A 19,778-nucleotide genomic window follows, 5' to 3' on the forward strand; every position below is an offset into this window, starting at 1 on the left:
TATAATATGTGAACAGTTTTTATAAATCATGAACATTTTATGGTTTCTCGATAAAAATATTCAAAACTCGCAACTTTTTAAAATTTTGATTTTTTGGAAATCCCGAATTAATTTAGAAAGGAAAACAAAAAACAGAAATGATAAAGGAAAAATTAAAAATAAAATAAAATAACAGGGGCGTCACGACCGGGCTATGGGCCGGCCCATTACCGTGCGGGGAGTATGAGGTGTGAAGAGAAAAGGGGGGGAGAAATAGGGGGGAGTACCAGGGATCGAACCCCGCTCTCCCGTGTAAAAGACCATTGCCTTAGGCCCTGTTCTGAACTCCTCTAGCTTCCAACTCCACCAACTCCACGAATGATTTTGAGCCGAACGGATGGGTTCCAAGAAGCTAACTTTTGAGAAGCTAGCCAGAGCATAGTGAAAAAATGAGGAGCCCGATTGGCCCAGCTCCACCGAAATGTGAAGTTGGAGTTCCCCTAATTTACAGCGATCTACCACCGCCAAGTTACATACCGGTTCGATCCCCCCTCACTCGATAGAAAATAACCCCTTGAAGCGGTACGCTCCTCTTCTCGATTGAATTGGTACCCCTCATCTCTCGAGCTTGCCCATTATGGGCTGGTTCGAGCCGGCCCATTATGGCGCTAAGACAGGCCATAGATGCTGCCAGCCCATGTTAGCGATGAGAGAAGCTAGCGTGGCTGCCGAACGGGATCAAATCGCTATGTGGAGTTGGAAGCTGTGCTGGGAAGCTGGATTTGAGGAGTTGGGAGGAGTTCAAAACACGCCCTTAGCCACTGCGTTGCTTCTGTGCTCGCTTCATATAATTGTATCAGCGTATCTGAACAGAACCTAGCGTGTTTTTGAAAAACAAATTGTTTTCTTAACTTATAGGTGGCATAGTGGGTAATATTTTGTAACTTCGGGGGGCAATTTTAATGACAGACAATCAAAAGCAATAGCCCTTTTATTATTAGGGAGAGATGTTGGACCAAAAAATCTAGAAATTTTATCCCACGTTCTAGGTAGAAAGCTTTGTTATGCTGCAAAGTTTGAAGTACAAGACATGTTTTATATGTGAGAAACAAAAAAAAGAGAAATTTACATGTAGTACGTTAGTTGTGTAGCAGAGATCTCAAAGCAACATTGAGCAGCTAGGATAGCGAGGTCAGGGTGCATATGCTCAAAAATCTGCATTCAGCTTATCAACTTAGTTCCTTGTATGCTCATGTTCTTTCATTTTCTGTTGCATGCTCTTTTCCTTCTTGGCTTCGGCCAGCATCGGGTGTGTTTTGTCTACCATGATGATGATCGTGCAATGCTGGAACAAGGTGGTGCTGCTGCTCTACAAAGGATTGTGTTTGAGCAACATAAGGATGGGGGAGGAAGCAAGGAGAAGATGCTCTGATGATCATTGCAGATGCTGGTTCTAACAATGAAGAAGATGCAAGAGACGTGATCCAAGAAATGGATGAAGGCTAAAACATGGTCACCTTACGTCTGTGAAGCGGTGGTCTAGAGCTTTGTCTCTAGTTTTTTTTTTTTGGAAGGTTTGTCTCTAGTATTTTGGCGATGATGTGCTTCCTGGCTTACCAGGAGACGGCAGCGCAGCTCCTTCAATCTCTATTCCTAATGTCTCACTTGGTAGTCTCCGCGGTTAATTTTTGTTCCATCTTTTTTGGTTTTTTTCGTCCTCCCTCCCACCTCTCAATTCGCCCGCAGTAACATCCCACCTCCCAGTTTCGTCGATTTTTTATTCGCCCCCCTCCCACTGGCCGGACAAACCCAACGTTTATTTGATAACACAATGAATTCACATATAGTGATTGATTTCTTCTTTCGTAACTCAACTAACGGATGGTAATCAATCTTTAAATACCAAAACCAAACGTACAAGGCAACAATCAATTCACGTATCACAATCAGATTCTTCTTTTGTACCCAGCTTAACTCACGGATGGTAATCAATCTCCAAACAAAGGAAACAATTAACTTCTACATCACCGTCGTTTACCTCTCGCCCGTGGACCATGTTCCGCCTTCCCATCGTCCGCCTCGCTCCTCCCGCTTGTCAGCGTCCCAGATTCAGAGAGGAGCAACAACGACCTGAACATCGCCAAGGCAGCCAGCGTGGCTTCGGGAGAGGGTGCGACGACCAATCAGGGCCAAGACCGCGTCATCAGTCGTCCACCTAGGATCAAGCACCCGAACCGCAGGTTCGTGGGCCCGGAGTGGGTGAATCCTTCTTAAGCCAAGTGGATCAGAGGAGGAGGGCATCCAGTGGGATCAAGCAACCGGCACAGCACGACACGGCTACCTTTTAGCTTTCTCCTTTCTGCTTTCCCCCAAACTTGTAATCTGTAAGCTACCTGAGAGGAATTGAATCTAGATCGAGATCGGCCACCTAACATTGTGGTATCAGATAGCCACCCACCACCCCTCCACCGCCACCGATGACCGCTACCGCCGCGCTGGAAACCCGTCGCCAGAAGCAGGCGCGCGACTCCTTCTTCGCCAACATGGACCCCGCGCTAAAGGCGTACCTCGACAAGCTCAACGACGAGGCCATCACTCGCTCCCGCCGCCAAGAGGAGGACAACAAGGCCATCCTCCAGGCCGTGGCGACGCAGACCACCCGGATCGACGCTCTCGTCTCCTGGAAGCCGGAGCTCGAGGCGCGATTTGCGCAGCTCGAATCCGCCGTCGCAGTGCTCCAGGCAGCATCGGCCACACCCGCCCCGACCACACCATCCATCGGATCACCGCCGCCTGCGACCACCCCGGTCGCGCGCGAGATCCAAGGGCAATCAAGCCACGGCACGTCACTGCAATCCGAGGGGTCTCCGACGGCGATTCTCGAGTCGCCGGCGGCTTCCCCGGTCACGGGTATGGCCATGATCCCGTCTCCGAATCCTTCGCCCTTACCTTCTCAAGTACTGGCGGCGATGGGGCAAGCACCCCCACCGATTTCGTTTCCCAGTTTCGGGGGCGAGAATCCGCAGCTCTAGAAGACGCTTGCGGAGCAGTATTTTCATATGTTTGCAGTTCAGGAGTCGTACTGGGTTCCCATGGCAATTCTGAATTTCTTCGGCCCGGTTGCCATTTGGCTGCAATCGGTGCAACGCAAGGTTGCTGGTTTGGCGTGGGAGTCGTTCACGGCCTTGTTGTGCACGCGATTTGGCCGTGATAAGCACCAGTTCCTGATTCGTCAGTTCTATGCTATTAGACAGACGGATTCAGTGGCAGATTTCATTGAACGTTTTGAAACTTTGATGAACCACATGATATCCTATTCAGAACTGACGCATCCTTATTTCTTCTTGACTCGGTTCATCGAGGGACAGCGGGCGGACATAAGGGCAGTGGTGCTCATTCAGCGTCCGCCTGACCTCGACACGGTGTGCTCCCTGGCGCTGCTGCAAGAAGAAGTAGCAGAAGGGGAGCTGGTCAAGCATGCGGCACCCACTCGTTTCCCCGCACCACGGTTCGTGACAGCCAGCGCTCCAGTAACCCCCCCCCCCCTCCCCGAGCTCTGCACGCCCATCAGCGCCTGCAGCCAGCGCTGAAGGTCGCCGTGGAACAGAAGCAGCGAGGGCAGGAACAGAGAGCAGCAAGATCGCAACATTGCGCTCTTCCAGAAGAGCTCGCGGTCTCTGTTTCAAGTGTGGGGAGCGGTGGGGCAAAGATCATACATGACCTTCCACTGTACAGATGCATGTGGTTGAGGAATTGCTGGAGTTATTTGCAACAGAAGAGATATATGGAGATGTCGATCAGGATCAATCAGCTTTGGACGAAGATAATCTGTGCACTATCTCCAAGCAAGCGGTGGATGGATCGTCTAGACCGGGAGTGATGCAGTTGCACGCATGGATACAAGGCAAGGAGATGTCACTGTTGGTGGATTCAGGCAGTTCATCATCTTTTGTGGACCTGCATATGGCTGCTCATTTATCTGGGGTGTGCAAACTGCCGAAGACTTGTCGGGTTAAAGTTGCAGATGGTTCAGTGTTACACTGCAATAGTTTCATTCCCCAGTGTCAGTGGTCTTCTCAGGGACATGAATTTGTCACAGATTTTAAACTTCTATCTCTGGGGGTTTATGACGCAATCCTGGGAATGAATTGGCTCAAGAAACATAGCCCGATGCAAGTCGATTGGGAAGCTCAGCACATGACAGTAACCACGGATCAAGGGACAGTGGATTTGCAGGCAGTCACTAAACATCAGCACCAGTGTTCTGCGATTTCATCTCAGGAGCTCCTGTCTGCTTGTAAACAAGGCTCTATTGCTTATGTGGTGCATCTGAATGCTGTCAGTGAAACGGGAGCGCAAGAAAAGAACATACCAGTGGAAATTCTCAGAGTACTGGAGCAGTACACAGATGTGTTTGAAAAGCCAAAAGGGCTCCCACCAAGGCGCGCTTGTGATCATCGGATCTCGTTAATAGAGGGAGCTCAACCAGTTAACCAGCGTCCCTACAGACACAAGCTAGAGCTCAAAAATGAGATAGAGCGTCTGGTTAAGGAGCTCCTTGATGCAGGTATCATCAGAGAAAGTACAAGCCCATTTTCGTCCCCAGCATTGCTTGTGAAGAAAAAGGATGGGACATGGCAATTATGTGTGGATTAAGGTGTTTGAATGCAATGACACTGGTCAGCAAGTACCCGGTTCCAATCATCGATGAGTTACTTGATGAATTGGTTGGAGCTCGTTGGTTTTCCAAATTAGATTTGCGTGCAGGATATCATCAGATATGGTTGGCAGAGGGGGAGGAATATAAGACAATGTTTACTACACACTCAGGGCACTGGGAGTTCTTGGTCATGTCATTTGGTTTGGCATGCGCACCACCAACTTTCATAGGCGCAGTGACTTGTGCCCTGCGGCCTCTGCTGCGTGTCTGTGTCATTCTCTTCTTCGATGACATTTTGGTATTCAGTAAAACTTCGGCGCAACATATGGAACATCTTCGTCAGGTGCTGCAATTGCTGTGTAGAGATCATTGGCAAGTGAAGCAATCCAAGTGTTCGTTCGGACAACGGCAGATTGCTTACCTGGGGCATGTGATTGATGAGTGTGGAGTTTCAACGGATCCAGAGAAGATCGCAACTATCAGAAACTGGCATGTTCCTCGTAACAGCAAAGAGGTGCGTAGCTTTCTTGGATTGGCAGGCTACTACCGGAAATTTGTCAAACATTTCGGCATCATTGCCAGACCCCTCTTCAACTTGCTAAAGAAGAATCATTCATTTGTATGGACTGCTGAAACTGCTAAAGCATTTGAGCTACTGCAACAGGGTCTGATCTCTGCACCAGTCCTGCACTTGCCAGATTTCAGTAAACAGTTTGTTATCGACACGGACGCCTGTGATTACGGAGTTGGAGCAGTGTCACAGCAGGGGGGCATCCGATTGCATACATGAGAAAATCGTTGGCTCCCAAGCACAGAGGGCTGTCCACTTACGAAAAGGAATGCTTGGCGATACTTATGGCCGTAGAGCAATGGCGTCCATACTTACACCATGATGAATTTTTGATACGGAAAGATCAGCGTAGTCTCGTCCATTTGGATGATCAGAGGCTATCGACAGTATGGCAGCAGAAGGCATTTACCAAGCTTCTGGGGTTGTGTTACAAAATATGTTACCGGCAAGGTGCAACTAACAATGTTGCAGATGCTCTGCCTCGCCGTCGCCATGAACAGGGTCAGGCCATGGCCATTTCAGTGTGTCAACCTACTTGGATCGATGATATCCGGGCCAGCTATTCCACTAATAATCATGCGCGCAAACTACTCGAGCAGTTCTCGCACCAAGCTGACCCGAAGGGACGCTTTTCTGTTGCTAATGGCCTGTTGTACTTTCGTCAGCGCTTGTGGCTGGGAGGCTCGCCTGCAATTCAGCAGTCAGTGCTGCGAGCTTTCCACGATAGCACGGTTGGGGGGCATTCTGGCTTTCCCGTGACGTATCGGCGTCTCCGCAAGCTGTTCACCTGGCCCAAAATGAAGCAACAGATCCGGCAGTATGTGCAGGGATGTGCGGTCTGCCAACAAGCTAAACCAGAAAGAGTAAAGTATCCAGGTTTACTCGAACCAATTCCTCTGCCTGAGGGAGCTTGGCAAGTCGTTACAATGGATTTCATCGACGGTCTCCCGCAATCGGGCAAAGCAAACTGCATCTTAGTCGTGGTGGATAAGTTCACACGCTATGCTCACTTCCTGCCACTTCAGCACCCATTCACCGCGGCCAGAGTGGCTCGAGCATATCTGGACAACGTCTACAAGCTTCATGGCCTACCGAAAGCCATAATATCAGACCGAGATCCAGTCTTCACAAGCAAATTCTGGCGGGAGCTGTTTGCCTGCATTGGAACTGAGCTCAACATGAGTACTCCGTACCATCCTCAAACGGATGGCCAATCTGAGAAGGTGAATCAATGCCTGGAAATCTACCTACGGTGTTTCATTCATGCGTGTCCCAATCACTGGAACCAGTTCCTTGCTCTTGCAGAGTTCTGTTACAATTCCAGTCACTACTCGGCCTTAAACATGTCACCATTTCAAGCGTTGTATGGACATGAACCGCGACACTGGGGGATTGAAGCAGCATCAGTGTGCAAGATCCTAGAGCTTAAGGAGTGGTTGGGGGAAAGGAAGACCATGCAACAAGTTCTTAAGCAACACCTGCACCGCGCGCGGCATCTCATGAAAGTTCAGGCTGACAAGAAACGATCTGAGCGAGAATTTGCTATGGGGGACCATGTATTCGTCAAGTTGCAGCCGTACGTGCGGTCGTCAGTGCATCGCCGAGCCAACCACAAGCTGGCGTTCAGGTACTTTGGTCCGTTCAAGATCATCAGACGCATCAATCCTGTGGCTTACGAACTGGAGCTACCGGAGGGATCGCGGGTGCACTCGGTCTTCCATGTGTCTCAGCTACGTCGAGCATTGTCGCCAGGTACATCAGCATCGACTACTTTGCCAAGCCCAAAATCGCCTGAACTGATTCCGATGGAACTCCTGGACAAGCGTTGGCGGCAAACACCGTCGGGATGGCGAGAGCAGTACTTGTTAAGTTGGTCAGATTCTGAGTTGTTGGATGCATCGTGGGAAGATGCGTTGGCTCTCAAGAACCGCTTTCCAGTGGTAGCAGCTTGGGGACAAGCGTGCTCTCAAGGAACAGGGGATGTCAGCGTCCCAGATTCAGAGAGGAGCAGCAACGACCTGAACATCACGAAGGCAGCCAGCGTGGCTTCGGGAGAGGGTGCGACGACCAATCAGGGCCAAGACTGCGTCATCAGTCGTCCATCTAGGATCAAGCACCCGAAGCGCAGGTTCGTGGGCCCGGAGTGAGTGAATCCTTCTTAAGCCAAGTATAGCGGAGGAGGAGGGCATCCAGTGGGATGAGGCAACCGGCACGGCACGGCACGGCTACCTTTTAGCTTTCTCCTTTCTGCTTTCCCCCAAACTTGTAATCTGTAAGCTACCTGAGAGGAATTGAATCTAGATCGAGACCGGCCACCTAACACCGCTGCTCCACTCTCCCCACCTGATTTTCCAACAAAAACCGACGCAATGACGAAAACCGAACGGCAGAACCCACCACGCAGGTCTCCCATCCAAATATCCAATCCACTTCCCATCTCCCTGTCCCTGATCCTCACAATCGTCTCCGATGCCGCCGCCCCAAATTTGGATTCGGGGCCTCCCCGTGATCTCTACCGGCAGCGCCGCGCCTAGCCAGCTGTGGCCTCCCCAAGTCTCCTCTCCAGAGACCCCGTGATGTCGCCGCCACGCAGTCTGTACCAACGTCGTGCAGGGCGCAGCCTCCATGACCCACGTTCTCCCCACGCCGTCGCCTCCCCCATATCTCCATCGGCGGCGGCGCACCGGCCACAGCCTCCCCACGCTAATAGGAGGACAACCACGCTCTTCTTTTGATCCAGGTGGCTGTGATGCGATGAGCGTTGGAGGGCACCGCCTGGAGTCTCGGCCATCACATCTCAGGCACACAATTTGTCACAGAGGATGCATATTATTTCGTCCTCAATTAGGTGATTGACCTATCTCATATTTTGTCAGATATTGCTTCTGCTCAATCCATTCATACTACCAAGATGAAGACGAGGATTTGTGTCACCGGGCCTTTGGCGCTTCTTACTATTGATTCATTGAAGTACGTATACAAATGGTTGCGATAGGAGGAGGAGGAGGAGGAGCAACCGGCAACGATGGCGGACATGAGTGCATTCCTGTATTAGGAGGGGCCCTTTAAGATTAGGTAAGCTTTGCTGCGATGGCTGCATGCACTGCACCTGCATGGAACTCGCAACTTAAGCCTCCTGCAAAATCACAGATCTGCGTTTTTAATGACGCGGCATGGTTTAAAACTTTTTATTTATTTGATCCGCCATGCTCGAGCAGTAATAGTCTAAGCTTCACCGTGTAATAAGCTCCACCTGCGTGCACTAAGATGTTCCGGTACTGCTGCTGTTTATGTTTGTTATATTTGCTACCAGTTTGATTGATTACTATTATCTACTGTACGTGCTCATTATTTGGCTTTCAAGATATATTTGTTCTCTATGTGTCACTGCCAATTAATTTCAAAGCAGATGATAAACTGTGATTTGCTCCTCAATTTGTACTGTATCTCAGATCTCCTTTGTTCCTAGAATATTAGCTTCTTCACGGCAATTTCAAAGTTAGATGTACCATAGTAAGCCAATCAAAATCTGCACCATATTAATCTGATGCTTTTTTACCCGCTCATCCTTAATTAATAGGCATTTTCCAATAGGATCAGCTTTGCTGTACAAACTCACTTGTATTTTCCGAATATAAATAAGATTCGGTCCTTCTCTCTGAAAACTTGGCCTCATGCTTATGTTTGCATTTGCTATTGGTAATGTGAATTTGAGCAAATATATACCCCGTTGTGTTTTCACTGAATTGGACAAAAGCATATATCAGTATGATTTATACAATGTTTTGTGATCGAATATGTGTTTGCCCAAACTTTATTACATATCATGGAATGCTTGATTAATGATAGCATTTTATTTTATTTGTGGTTCCTGGTGTGAAGCAACAAATTTGCATAAAAGTATTTATTTGTTTAGAAACCTATTTAAGTTTATCTGTACATATTAATATTAGCTTGAAATCTGAATAAGAAATAGTTTCGTAATACGTACCTTTAAATTTTATGCACCTGTATGAACACTGCCACTAGCGGTGCTCTTGATCATGTCAAACACAAGGACTAATGGTGCATGCCTTGATCACTGGAATGGAATGAATACCAGCTTATGTAGGTTGGTGAGAAGCGGGCCTTCTCATATTTGAGGAAGAATGATGTGCCAAAAAGATTAGGATGGGTATTCCAGTGATTCATGACTTACTATTTCACAATATTAGTTTCCACAATAGTGTTGTTGACTAAATCATGCTACTTCTCATTATTGATTTGTCTCTGTTTATAGGTCAGTACCAGGGTATGCTCGGTTAGAATATGTTTGCCCTCGTAGCAACGCACGGGCACTTACCTACACGACATGGTGTTGGTCCAGACCCCTATGCCGTGATGTTGGGATCATGTCACAACACCACGCCGTCCTGAGCGCCGATTTTGTTTCGCCCATGATAGATTGACTGATCCGATTCCCGATCCACGATCCAAACGGAGAAACCCTATTCCCTCCCCCATCTCGTGTATTCTCTTGTGGCGGCATGACAAGTCGAGCGGCGCCGGGGCAGCAACACGACGTGCTTATGGTGCACGAGAGGCCAGACGTGAGGTACCCACTCATCCTCTCCTCCCAAGCCTACGTCATCTCTCTCCTCTTGGCCGACGACGCATGAACGCGGAGTGGCTTGTTGAGTTGCATGGGGCTCACACGGCGCGTGCGCGGTGGGCCGAATTGGCGCGGCGGCGGCAGTGGTTGAAGGACGTGCTTGCTTGAGGTCGTCGGCCATTATGCTGCAGGGGACAGCGCACGTATCGGTGTGCGAAGGTGGCGGGGAGGTGGTGGCCAAATGACGCATGTGTCTGAGCCCTAAGGACGCGGTGCTGCGATGCCTATATTCGCTAGGATCTCACGCGACAATAATCGGGGGAGGTCATCCAGCTTTAGCGTGCAGCAGAAAACGACCATTGCTAGCTAGCTTGTGTGGCTTGCATCAGTAGAGCACAGAGCGAGGGAGAGGGACGTATAAGTCCACTCCCATGGGTCTATAGTGTGCAAAGAGGAGGCTCGGTCTATAGTTTTCCCCACTGTCAAAGTGGCTAGGCTGTCATATATTCCAGGGCTTCACCTCGCCTACACAGGCACCACATTCTAATTGGATGTTAAAGACTCAAAGGTAATTCAACCATTGCTTTGATATTCCTAGGTTTCCGCTATGAACTAATATTAAGAAAATTTGTCTATACATACGTTGATGCTCCTTGCAAGTCACAGCAGCTCATGTTTTATTTCTTTCTGGAACAAGCTGTAACACACGGGCAAGATGAAGATTAGAGAAGGCAATTAAGGAGGGAGAGTCATGTTGAAGTTGAGTTCGTATGGTTATAGATTTTAATCCTTGTGCGGGTGGTGTTCTTGAAGTTTCATTTGGTGCTGCTGTCAGCAGGCTTATACTTTCATCATCTTCTACATCAAGTATAGTGGTTAATTGTTTTGGTCAACTCTGCATTTTATTTCCTCAGAATTACCGCACTGCATTTTGTGGACAACAAAAGTAACAGTATGGTCATTTGTAAAAGTTTTTGGTCCTATAATATCAGTGTGTGTGTGTGTGTGTGTATGTGAGTGTGTGTCTCTGAGAGAGAGAGAGAGAGAGAGAGAGAATTTAGATATCATTTGGTGGTAGCAAGTTCAAGTAATAGTTTGAACACATTCAAGAAATAGTATAAAGATAATGCATATTACATAAAAATAACGCTGAGAATTTAGATGTATTGTTTGTCATGGAGCTGTGGCTGGCCGATTTACATGAAATTAATTCCCTCAGATGTGGTGGCAAATATAATACACATAATCCATATTGTTATGCACTAGCGTGTCTGTGTGAAATAGATGGATTATGGTCCCGTACCCAATAAGATGGATATGTGTGTGTGTTAGAGAGAGAGAGGGAGAGGGGGAGAGAGAGTGAGGAGGAGGGAGGGAGGGAGTGTGTGTGTGAGGATTTGATGGTAAAAAAGGTCGTCAATGTCACTTGATATGTATGAGAATATTAAATGTAATATTAACATGATTAATATTGAACTCTTAAAGTTATTGTGGCCCCGTTACAACGCACGGGCGTTCTTCTAGTCTGTTTTATATCCCACTTTAGTTCTATTTTGCTGGCTCAATAATCCTACATCTACGCAAATACCTACTTACTCTTACGTAAACTTTTTAGGCCATGTTTGTTTGGGCTTTTACTTCTGCTTTTGCAGCTTTTCCACTTTGGCCAAAAAACCATAAAAGCCCCTAAATATGTGCTTTTGAAGCTTTTATGGCTTTTGATGAATCAAGATAACAATATTTGGATCTGAAAGCCATAAAAGCTCCAAAAGCACCTATTTAGGAGCTTTTATGGCTTTTTGGCCAAAGTGGAAAAGCTGCAAAAGCAGAAGCAGAAGCAAAAGCCCAAACAAACAGGGCCTTAATCTACCCCCTCCCCCACACCAATTTCGCGGGGTGGGGCCTTTACTAGCCTTAGTAGGTGGTAGTTGGTATGTAATTTCTCATTTTTAAACCTTGTTTTGGCTGGAGCCTTTTGCACCTGGATGCCTTTTCTTTTTGATTTTTGTGGAACTCGATCCTATTTTAGGATTGTACACAAATAAAAATGGAAATTGGTAACTGAAATGTTTGTGGTTCGGGAGACTCAAGGAAACATTGCTTCACTTTTATGAGATAAATTCCAGCATGCTATGGTGTATCAGAAAGTGGTAAATCTAGCGGTGCCGCTACGTAACTACGAGGAATCCACCATCTGCCTCGGCATCAAGATTGGTGTGGTGAGTTCTCGTGTAAAGAGGTGCAATGTTTTCTTGGAGGACAACACTTGATATTTGGTTGACCATATGAATTAACGGATAAATAGTTGGAAGGAAAGAAAATTGTCGGCAGGTGGACAAGAAGTACTTCTCAAGTTAGTAGGAGTACCTGGAGCTGGTCTGAGGATGTTGACTAACAAACTTTAATTGCAGAGTGCAATTGGAAGATACAATGGCGGAAGCAACGGTGTTGCCTTATGGGATTTCACTGGCGCAATCTTCGGGGTGCAACAAGCTCATAGTTTTGAAGGGACATCTTGCCCTTGATGAGGATTTTGGTCTTAATGGCATTATATTTAGAAGACTAAATATGTTTTGAGTGCTTACATAGGACATACACTATTCAAAATGAAAAAAGGAAGTTGGTGGGCGACTATCTAAGCAAAAGACTGAAAGAAGACATCACGTCAATTTTCAACTGATAATTTCCCATTTCTGATTCGTAGGTATGCCATACTATGAAAAGGGGATACATCGTGGATCTAGGTTTGGAAACTAGCAAACCAAAAAGAGCCAAAAACACCCAAAACATATGAAAAAGAGAGCCTCAAAAGATGCTTGAGTATTTCTCTCTAGTAAACCTTGGAGTAACCTCGAACCCTGGAGGCCTTTTAGAAAAAAATGTTGCTATTTTAATCTCGGATGCCCCTCGGAGGTGAGCGCCCCCCAAGATGTCTCTGACCGGAAACATAATATTTATGTTTTCGCTTGGATGCACCTTGGAGCTCCCCTGGACCCTCTGTGGCTTCACAAACCCTCAGAACTTAACAGAAAGTGAGCATTCTAGGCATATTTTGGGTAAGCCTAGAAAGGCACCTTCTTCCCCATGAAGAAGGTGACAACTTCCACTCTCTCTCCATGATTGTTGTACATCTTTGAATCTTGATATCTTCCTCCCTAGCCATCCATTCCACCTATACTTTGGGGGGAGGGAGGGAAGAGGCATCCAGATCTACAACTCCAACAAAGAAAACTTGAGTTCGTTGATTCCCCACAGGGATCCTTTGCGAATCTCGCTACTCTTGGTTGGGAAACCCTAGACCGGTTGTTACCTGATAGCTTCCAAGTTGTGTGGTTGTTCCCCGGCCTCATTTGTGAGGGTCTGGAGCTCGCCTCAAGATCTACCTCTAGTGAGAGGGTGCTCGGACATTCGTTGGCCAAGGCACTCAGAGTCTTACTTGTTTATTTACCTTGTGTATCTTTCTAGCTTGTTGTAACACATCATATAGGTTGCATTTGTAGAGAACCTACAATTCCGCTCATGCCTCTGAAATCAACTAAAATAAGATTAAAATTGGTAGTCACCTATTCACCCACCCCCTAGTCGACATACCGCACATCTTTGATCCTTCAGTAGTCGACTGGAATAACATAGAGGTGATCCATACAATGAATGAAGGAGTTTTTTTCCTCGGGTGGTGATGCAACTTGTTTTTAAGAATCAATGCCCTTTATTAAACAGTCAAAACGGGTGGAATACCAACATCGATGGCGGTGAAAGAAACCACACTCGAGGTCAGTTATGTAATGAAGGGCATATCTACACAGATTTGTGCCTCTGCATTATAGGCTCTATTCTCATGAATAAGAAATTAAGAACTAGAGAAGCTAACCTTCACCTAAGAAACTTGATTTTGACAACAAGGTGATCATACCTTCCCATTCCACTTTCCTTTAAGATTTTGGCATGCACCCTGCCACTACAAGAAATATGTCAACTTGCGACCATCATTATTGGTCACTGAAAGATTATTGTTTTTCATTTACGACCTTTTTTGACCAAAAACAGATGGTCAAAAGCTGACAGTCGTAAACTGAAATTAACGACATTCTTTGTGAGAAGGTCGTGGAATTCCAGGGCCAAAACAAAAGGTCATTGGTTCAACGACCTTTTATTTTGGTCACTAGCTGTCTACCCAAGCCACGTCGGATCCGACGTGGATTCAGTCCAGTCCAAGTCGACGCTTTACATGGGCCGAGCCCATTAATTCAGCCTTTTATTTTATTATTTCCTTGTTAATTCTGGTCGGCTTCATGGGCCAAGCCCAACATTGCAGCCTTTTTCATTGTTGGGCCATGGCCTTTTTAGCCCATTAATTTTCTAGTTTCGCCAATTATATAGTGGAGCTGGTCCCACTAGTCAGCCAAGCCCCACATGTCATAATCTCATACACTGGTCCCACACATCAAATATTTCAACATTGCTCAGATTATTTTGATAAGTGGATCCCACTAGTCAGGTTTCCAATTTTCACACTTTTTAAATCACTATTTGAAACAAAACAGAACAAACGTAATTTATCAAATAACAGTAAATCTGTTACAATGTCACAATCTCGATAGTCTATTACAGTCAAACAAAATAAACAAATCTCTCGCAAGTAAGGCATCACAGCTTTGCACTTGGTTTCATGGCTTCACACTTCAAATTTGTCCTGGCGCTCCTGGAAAAGAGTGAACACAAATTCTACCAGCATTAGTGTACTGCTGCTGAGGCCAGAACCAAACAAATGCAATGGCAACACTAATATAAGCAGCATGGCAGATCCACCCAGTAGTCCTAAATTTGGACACTATCATATAATACTAGAAAGGGCAAATAAAACAACAGACTTGCATAGGGAAATGTTTGCTTTTACATATCTTATACAATAATTTGTTTATGACAGGAATGCATCAGTTTGTACAATACTAGAAAGGGCAAATAAAACAACAGACTTGCATACGGCAAATAAAACACGTTAACCCGCTGTTGTTCTACACTTCCACTACAGCATTCAAGCTCATGTTAGCCACTAACAATACTAACCTACAGGTACCAGCAAGGTATATTGGTACAAGTGCAGGTCATGCAAGAAACGTCACTGCAACACATTCACCTGAAGAAAAGTACAGTACTACTCTACTACCACGACCATCCATTCAAGACAACATCTACAATACTAGTAAGCCCACACAGACTAACATCACAAGGCAGGAGAGAATAAAGGGAACCAAGACCTGATGATGATAGTGTCAACGATGATCTGATTGGGATAGCGTCGCTGAGGTGGATAATCTATACACATTTTTAATCAAAAGTAACAGCTGCATGATTAAAAAAACTAAGTATTGTTCTTGAAGCACAAGAACATTAAGAAACCCCGAAACAAAACACTAAGCTATTAACACTAGAGGAGCAAGAGGTGTCTCAATCTCAAGGGAATATTGAATTGCAAATTTCATTCTAGATTATCAAATTGTGATCATCCCTAACATGTTGTTTTTCATACAGCTAGCTGGGTCGCGCTTGATTAAAGGGCAGGTGAGCCCAGGATAAGTAGCAGTAGGACAATAATGGTACATTCACAACTTCGGTTCAGTTCAATATCACCAAATGTATCAGTATACAGGCAGCAATAGTATCCTCGAACACAGCAAAACAGCAGCTTGACCCATATAAGTCATAGCTCTGAAGAAAGAAAGAAAGAAAGAACAGGTAGGTTCAGCTAGCTAAGTATTTAGAGTTGAGAGCTAAGCAATTTGTTTGTTTATGCTGTAACTGACAGACCTAGTACGAGAAACAAGCATAGTGAAACAGTATTGACTGATTCGATGGCAAAACAAGCTAAGCTACTTATGATGCAGCAGCAGGTGACCATCCAATCAATGATGCAGCAGCAGGTGAAAATATAATATGATGTGAAGAAGAAGCTAGCTGGAGTGGTGGGGGATGAAACCAAAATTACAAAGCATAGTCGGACCTCACATCACCACAGTTTTATGGTTTTATAACCAACTGGAAACTATGCAGAGCAGAGCAGGTCAGACAGTAAAAGAATTATCAAACGGAGCAAAGCTGCAGCGGGACCATCAAGTCGTAGCCCTGAAGAAAGAAAGAACCAATAGGGTCAGCTACTTATTTATTCAGAGTTGAGAGTTGAATAATCATCAGAAAACTAAAGATACTGCTCAACCAACTAAATAACACATGATTCAGTCATGCGGTATAATTCTGACTATAATATAACAAGAGAACTAAAGATACTACATACTTAGAACTCAACTAACAAGTGAGAATCATCCAATCCGATGCAAATACTTAGAACTCAACTAACAAGTGAGAATGATCCAGTCCGATGCAAACAACTGATTTTATTTGTTGATATTACTAAAGGAAGTGAATAAAACAATCTGCAGCAAACAAGCTTGGATTTGCTGCTCCAAATAGAGGACCCTGGGATTGGGGTGCTGATCACATAAGTAAATAACAGTGAATGACAAACGATCTGCACTTAAGATCGCACACACACCAACCAGCACCAAAAAAGTAAAGGTAAATAACAATCTCACACTATTATCACTAGTGCACAGTTCTTCATAGAAGAAACACTGGCCTAATACAGACCTACCTAGGAAATCAAAACATTGTAGGAATAGGTATATCCATATATTTTGAAGATGAACAGCAGCAAATTGATATGCTTACACGCACACATGCAGTTTTAATTAATTAAATGAGCAGGCAACAAAGGCAATTGGAAATCTAGGGGCAGGAGGTAGTGAGAGCAACGCAAGATATACACTACTAGAGGGATCGTCAAGATGTAGGGGATGGAGGTGTCTCACTTGGTTTCAAAATAAGATGCACACAAAAACAACCACATAAATATAGCAGTGCATAGTACTGAGGAAAACAGGGACATCTCTTTGCCAACATGTATAATTCGGAGCAGCAATAGCGAGCAGAGGAAGATGAGAGGGAGATGGAGATGCTACCCGTCATGATAATAATAATTAAAAGGAGAGAACCTATCAGATAAAGCACGCAATTTCATCTCAATCCGTTTGTGAAAAGGATCGTTCAAGCCTTCAGAATTCTTATTCTTATTTTTTATAAATCTACCCTCGGATAGGAAAACTTGATGGGTCCTGATAAACCTAAACATATGGGATATATAACAGTTTATTTTTGCATATATATATATATAACAGTTTGCACCCAAGTGGAGAATTAGCAGAGATAAATGGATGGGTTAAGTGTACAAGAGTGGTAGGCATAAAATTCCCAAAATTAGACAGGGAAACGAAATGCTTGCTGCATGCCGCACGCTGTCTAGAACAGTAGTGGAAAGAGATGAGTCTGTAGGCTGCCCGCCTGCCTGCCTGATATGATGGTGAGAGAGATGGGCGGTAGCAGCGGTGAACATTTGTTTGTAGTGGAGTCATTTTTGGGTGGTATGTTCAGCAAACAATAAACTGACACAGCCTGTAGTGTTCTGCACGCCGAATTCAGAAGCACGCTGTTTCCGGCAAGAGTTAGCCCATGAAGCGAGAAACGATTTCATTCATGGTTGATAACTAGTTTCAGTAACTGTTGACACATCTTCACTGTTGAGGCTGAATCCAAACATAATATACAGTTAAGCTTGCACTTGAGGACACCAATACTGCTAGTAAGAACACTCACAAACGTAGTTCATTTTGACTGTCATTAGTACTCATACTTCATAGTGCACAGCTAGAGATTAGGCATCATCAAATTAATGACGAGGTCCAGTTGCGCAGCAAGTTTACCGTCCAACCAAACACCTTCTTACAAGCAGAAGTGTATTCACTTATATACAGTGTATTTGTAGTGCATAGGAATTTACAGAGCTCTCAAACAGAGCCAGCCGGAGTGGGAAGAGAAGGTAGGACGAACCTTGCGAGCAGTGGAGCAGCGGCGGCGGATCTGGGTTGCACGGCGGCGTAGCACCTCATAGCGGAAGTCGTCGAGGACGTCATCGGCGTGGTTCACGGCAGTCTTGAGGTCCACTCGCGGACGGCGGGGTCAGGCGGGCTGAGGTCGAGGATGTCTTCCTTGGTGGCGGGGGTCATGTTGATGCTGACGCTCTCCAGCGGCTCGATCAGATCCTTGTACACCTTGTCCTGCCCTTGCACAGACACCTCCTGCACCCACCCACACACACACATTCATTCATTCAGCAGCATCACCAAGTGTATGCATGCGTATGGAGCAGAGCAGAGGAGAGGATTCATGGAGGAGTACCTGCCATCCGAATGGGTAGACGAAGGAGTAGCCGGCCTTCCTGTCGATGACCGGCATGAACTTGCCATCCGCCGGTGCGACTGCGCAGTACCTTTGCTGGGGCTGGTGGAGAGCAGCCTCCGCGCCAACGTCTTGGCGGTCGGGGAAGGGAGGCCGAGGCCATGGCCGTGGAGGGATAAGGAGGTCGCGGACGGAGGGGCCGGGCTTGATTCCGCGAGGCTGGGGCGTGGGGGCGGGCCATGGCCGGGATCGACGGCGCCGGGGATGCCCCTGCCGCTCGGCTGCCCGAGTTCGACGGTGGGACGCGGGAGCTTCGAGAGGTGGGAGGGAGAAGGGAGGGAGAGGGGGAGCTCGATGCGATCTGAGATCGAGGGGAGGGTCGGGCGCCGTCAGTGGCGGCGTCGAGGGCGTGAAGGGAGCGGGGCTGGATCGTGAAGGGAGAGGCGGCGGTGCGGGGGACGGCGGCGGCGTGAGGGGAGGGGTGGATCGAGGGAGAGAGGAGGGGATCTGAGTCATCGACAGGAAGTGGATCGGGGGGAGAGGCGGCGGCGGGAGTGGATCGGTGGAGAGAGAAGGGGATCTGATTTAGGGTTTGGGTAGTTGGGCTGCGGTTGGGTGAGAGGGCGAGGGGATGAGGGCTGCCGTTGGATCCGGAAGCATCCGACGGTGATTGATGCATGATTCGCGTGATATGACTATGGACCAATCAGAACGCACCAAATAATTTGAAGATCTTTTGACCATATAAATTGGTCATGATTGATTAAAGATAAATTTTCCATTCCATTTTTCAGTGCTTAAAATGAGTTTTTTCTAAAGACCTATCAAATATTTGTTCAAATGATATCATATTTTGCGCAAGTTTACATCTTAGGTTGGCAAACGATATTGACAAAGAGAGTTTTTATTTCTTTTGCACCAAAAAACAATTTCCCATTTTTTGAGTGCCCAAAATGAGTTTTTTTTAAGGACTTACCATATATTTGTTGTAAAATTGTACCAAATCATTTTTATAAAATAATAGGACATATTTAATGCACAATTGACCAAATGGTTGGGTGTCAAAAGCTTCGATCCACCTCTCATGAAAAAAGACAAATTTCCATCGATTCAGTAGGAAGCGGGTAAAATATGAACTGCACCTGCCTCATAGTTTGCTATTTATTTTTTCGAAAAATCATTTCTAGGTACATAAGTATCTATTTAATCAGAGAAACGCAAAAAAATTCCAAGATTCAACCACTAGCTAGGAACTGCCACGCCCGCAGTTTTGACCGCATTTTGAAACAGGCATAAAAAATTCAAAAAAATCAAAAAATTGGAAAATCTTCGCATTGTGTCGTGGAATTGTCACGGCAGATGTCCTCGTGAAAGGACTTAGTCGTGGAGCCATCGCAACTAGGAAGCTTAAAGGGGTTAAAGCGGGACAAAGGACACGAGGGTTATACTGGTTCGGCCCCTTACGGTGAAGGTGAAAACCTAATCCAATTGAGGTGGAATTGCTGGGGTTTCGATGACCAGGGAGCGAATCCGCTATGCCTGGCTATCGATCTGATGTTACTTGCCCTGAACCGCCGTTGGGTCGTCCCTTTATATACAGAGGTTAATGCCCAGCGGCTCTTAGAGTCCCGGTCGGCTCATAAACAGTGTTTGGCTCGGTCTCTTAACTATTCTTGCCTTACAATACA

At 46.1% G+C, this 19,778-nt stretch overlaps 1 protein-coding gene across 3 annotated transcripts; it reads right to left on the reverse strand.

The window, feature by feature from the left end:
- Positions 1–14,250: 14,250 nt before the first annotated feature.
- On the reverse strand, positions 14,251–18,673 carry LOC123095760 (inverted formin-2). Of its 3 annotated transcripts, none has more exons than XR_006446328.1 (3): positions 18,091–18,672; positions 17,743–17,990; positions 14,251–14,503 (listed from the first exon to the last, which is right to left on the reverse strand). XR_006446328.1 is itself a non-coding variant. In XM_044517326.1 (2 exons), the coding sequence occupies exons 1-2, from the start codon at positions 18,604–18,606 to the stop codon at positions 17,835–17,837; spliced, it is 672 nt and encodes a 223-aa protein (XP_044373261.1). In that variant the 5' UTR covers positions 18,607–18,673; the 3' UTR covers positions 14,251–17,834. The 3 variants fall into 3 exon arrangements, 1 of the variants encoding a protein (XP_044373261.1); XR_006446327.1 differs by having other exon boundaries at positions 14,251–15,924; positions 18,091–18,670; XM_044517326.1 differs by having other exon boundaries at positions 14,251–17,990; positions 18,091–18,673.
- Positions 18,674–19,778: the final 1,105 nt, after the last annotated feature.

This window comes from Triticum aestivum, chromosome 4D (assembly GCF_018294505.1).
Source record: "Triticum aestivum cultivar Chinese Spring chromosome 4D, IWGSC CS RefSeq v2.1, whole genome shotgun sequence".
NCBI classification, from domain to species: Eukaryota; Viridiplantae; Streptophyta; class Magnoliopsida; order Poales; family Poaceae; genus Triticum; species Triticum aestivum.

Excerpts from the sequence above, each read along its gene's own strand:
- LOC123095760 (XM_044517326.1), bottom strand. The coding sequence starts at position 18,606 with ATGACTCAGATCCCCTCCTCTCTCCCTCGATCCACCCCTCCCCTCACG. Across the intron at positions 17,991-18,090 it reads TCTACCCATTCGGATGGCAG|GAGGTGTCTGTGCAAGGGCA; the intron begins GTACTCCTCCAT and ends GGGTGGGTGCAG.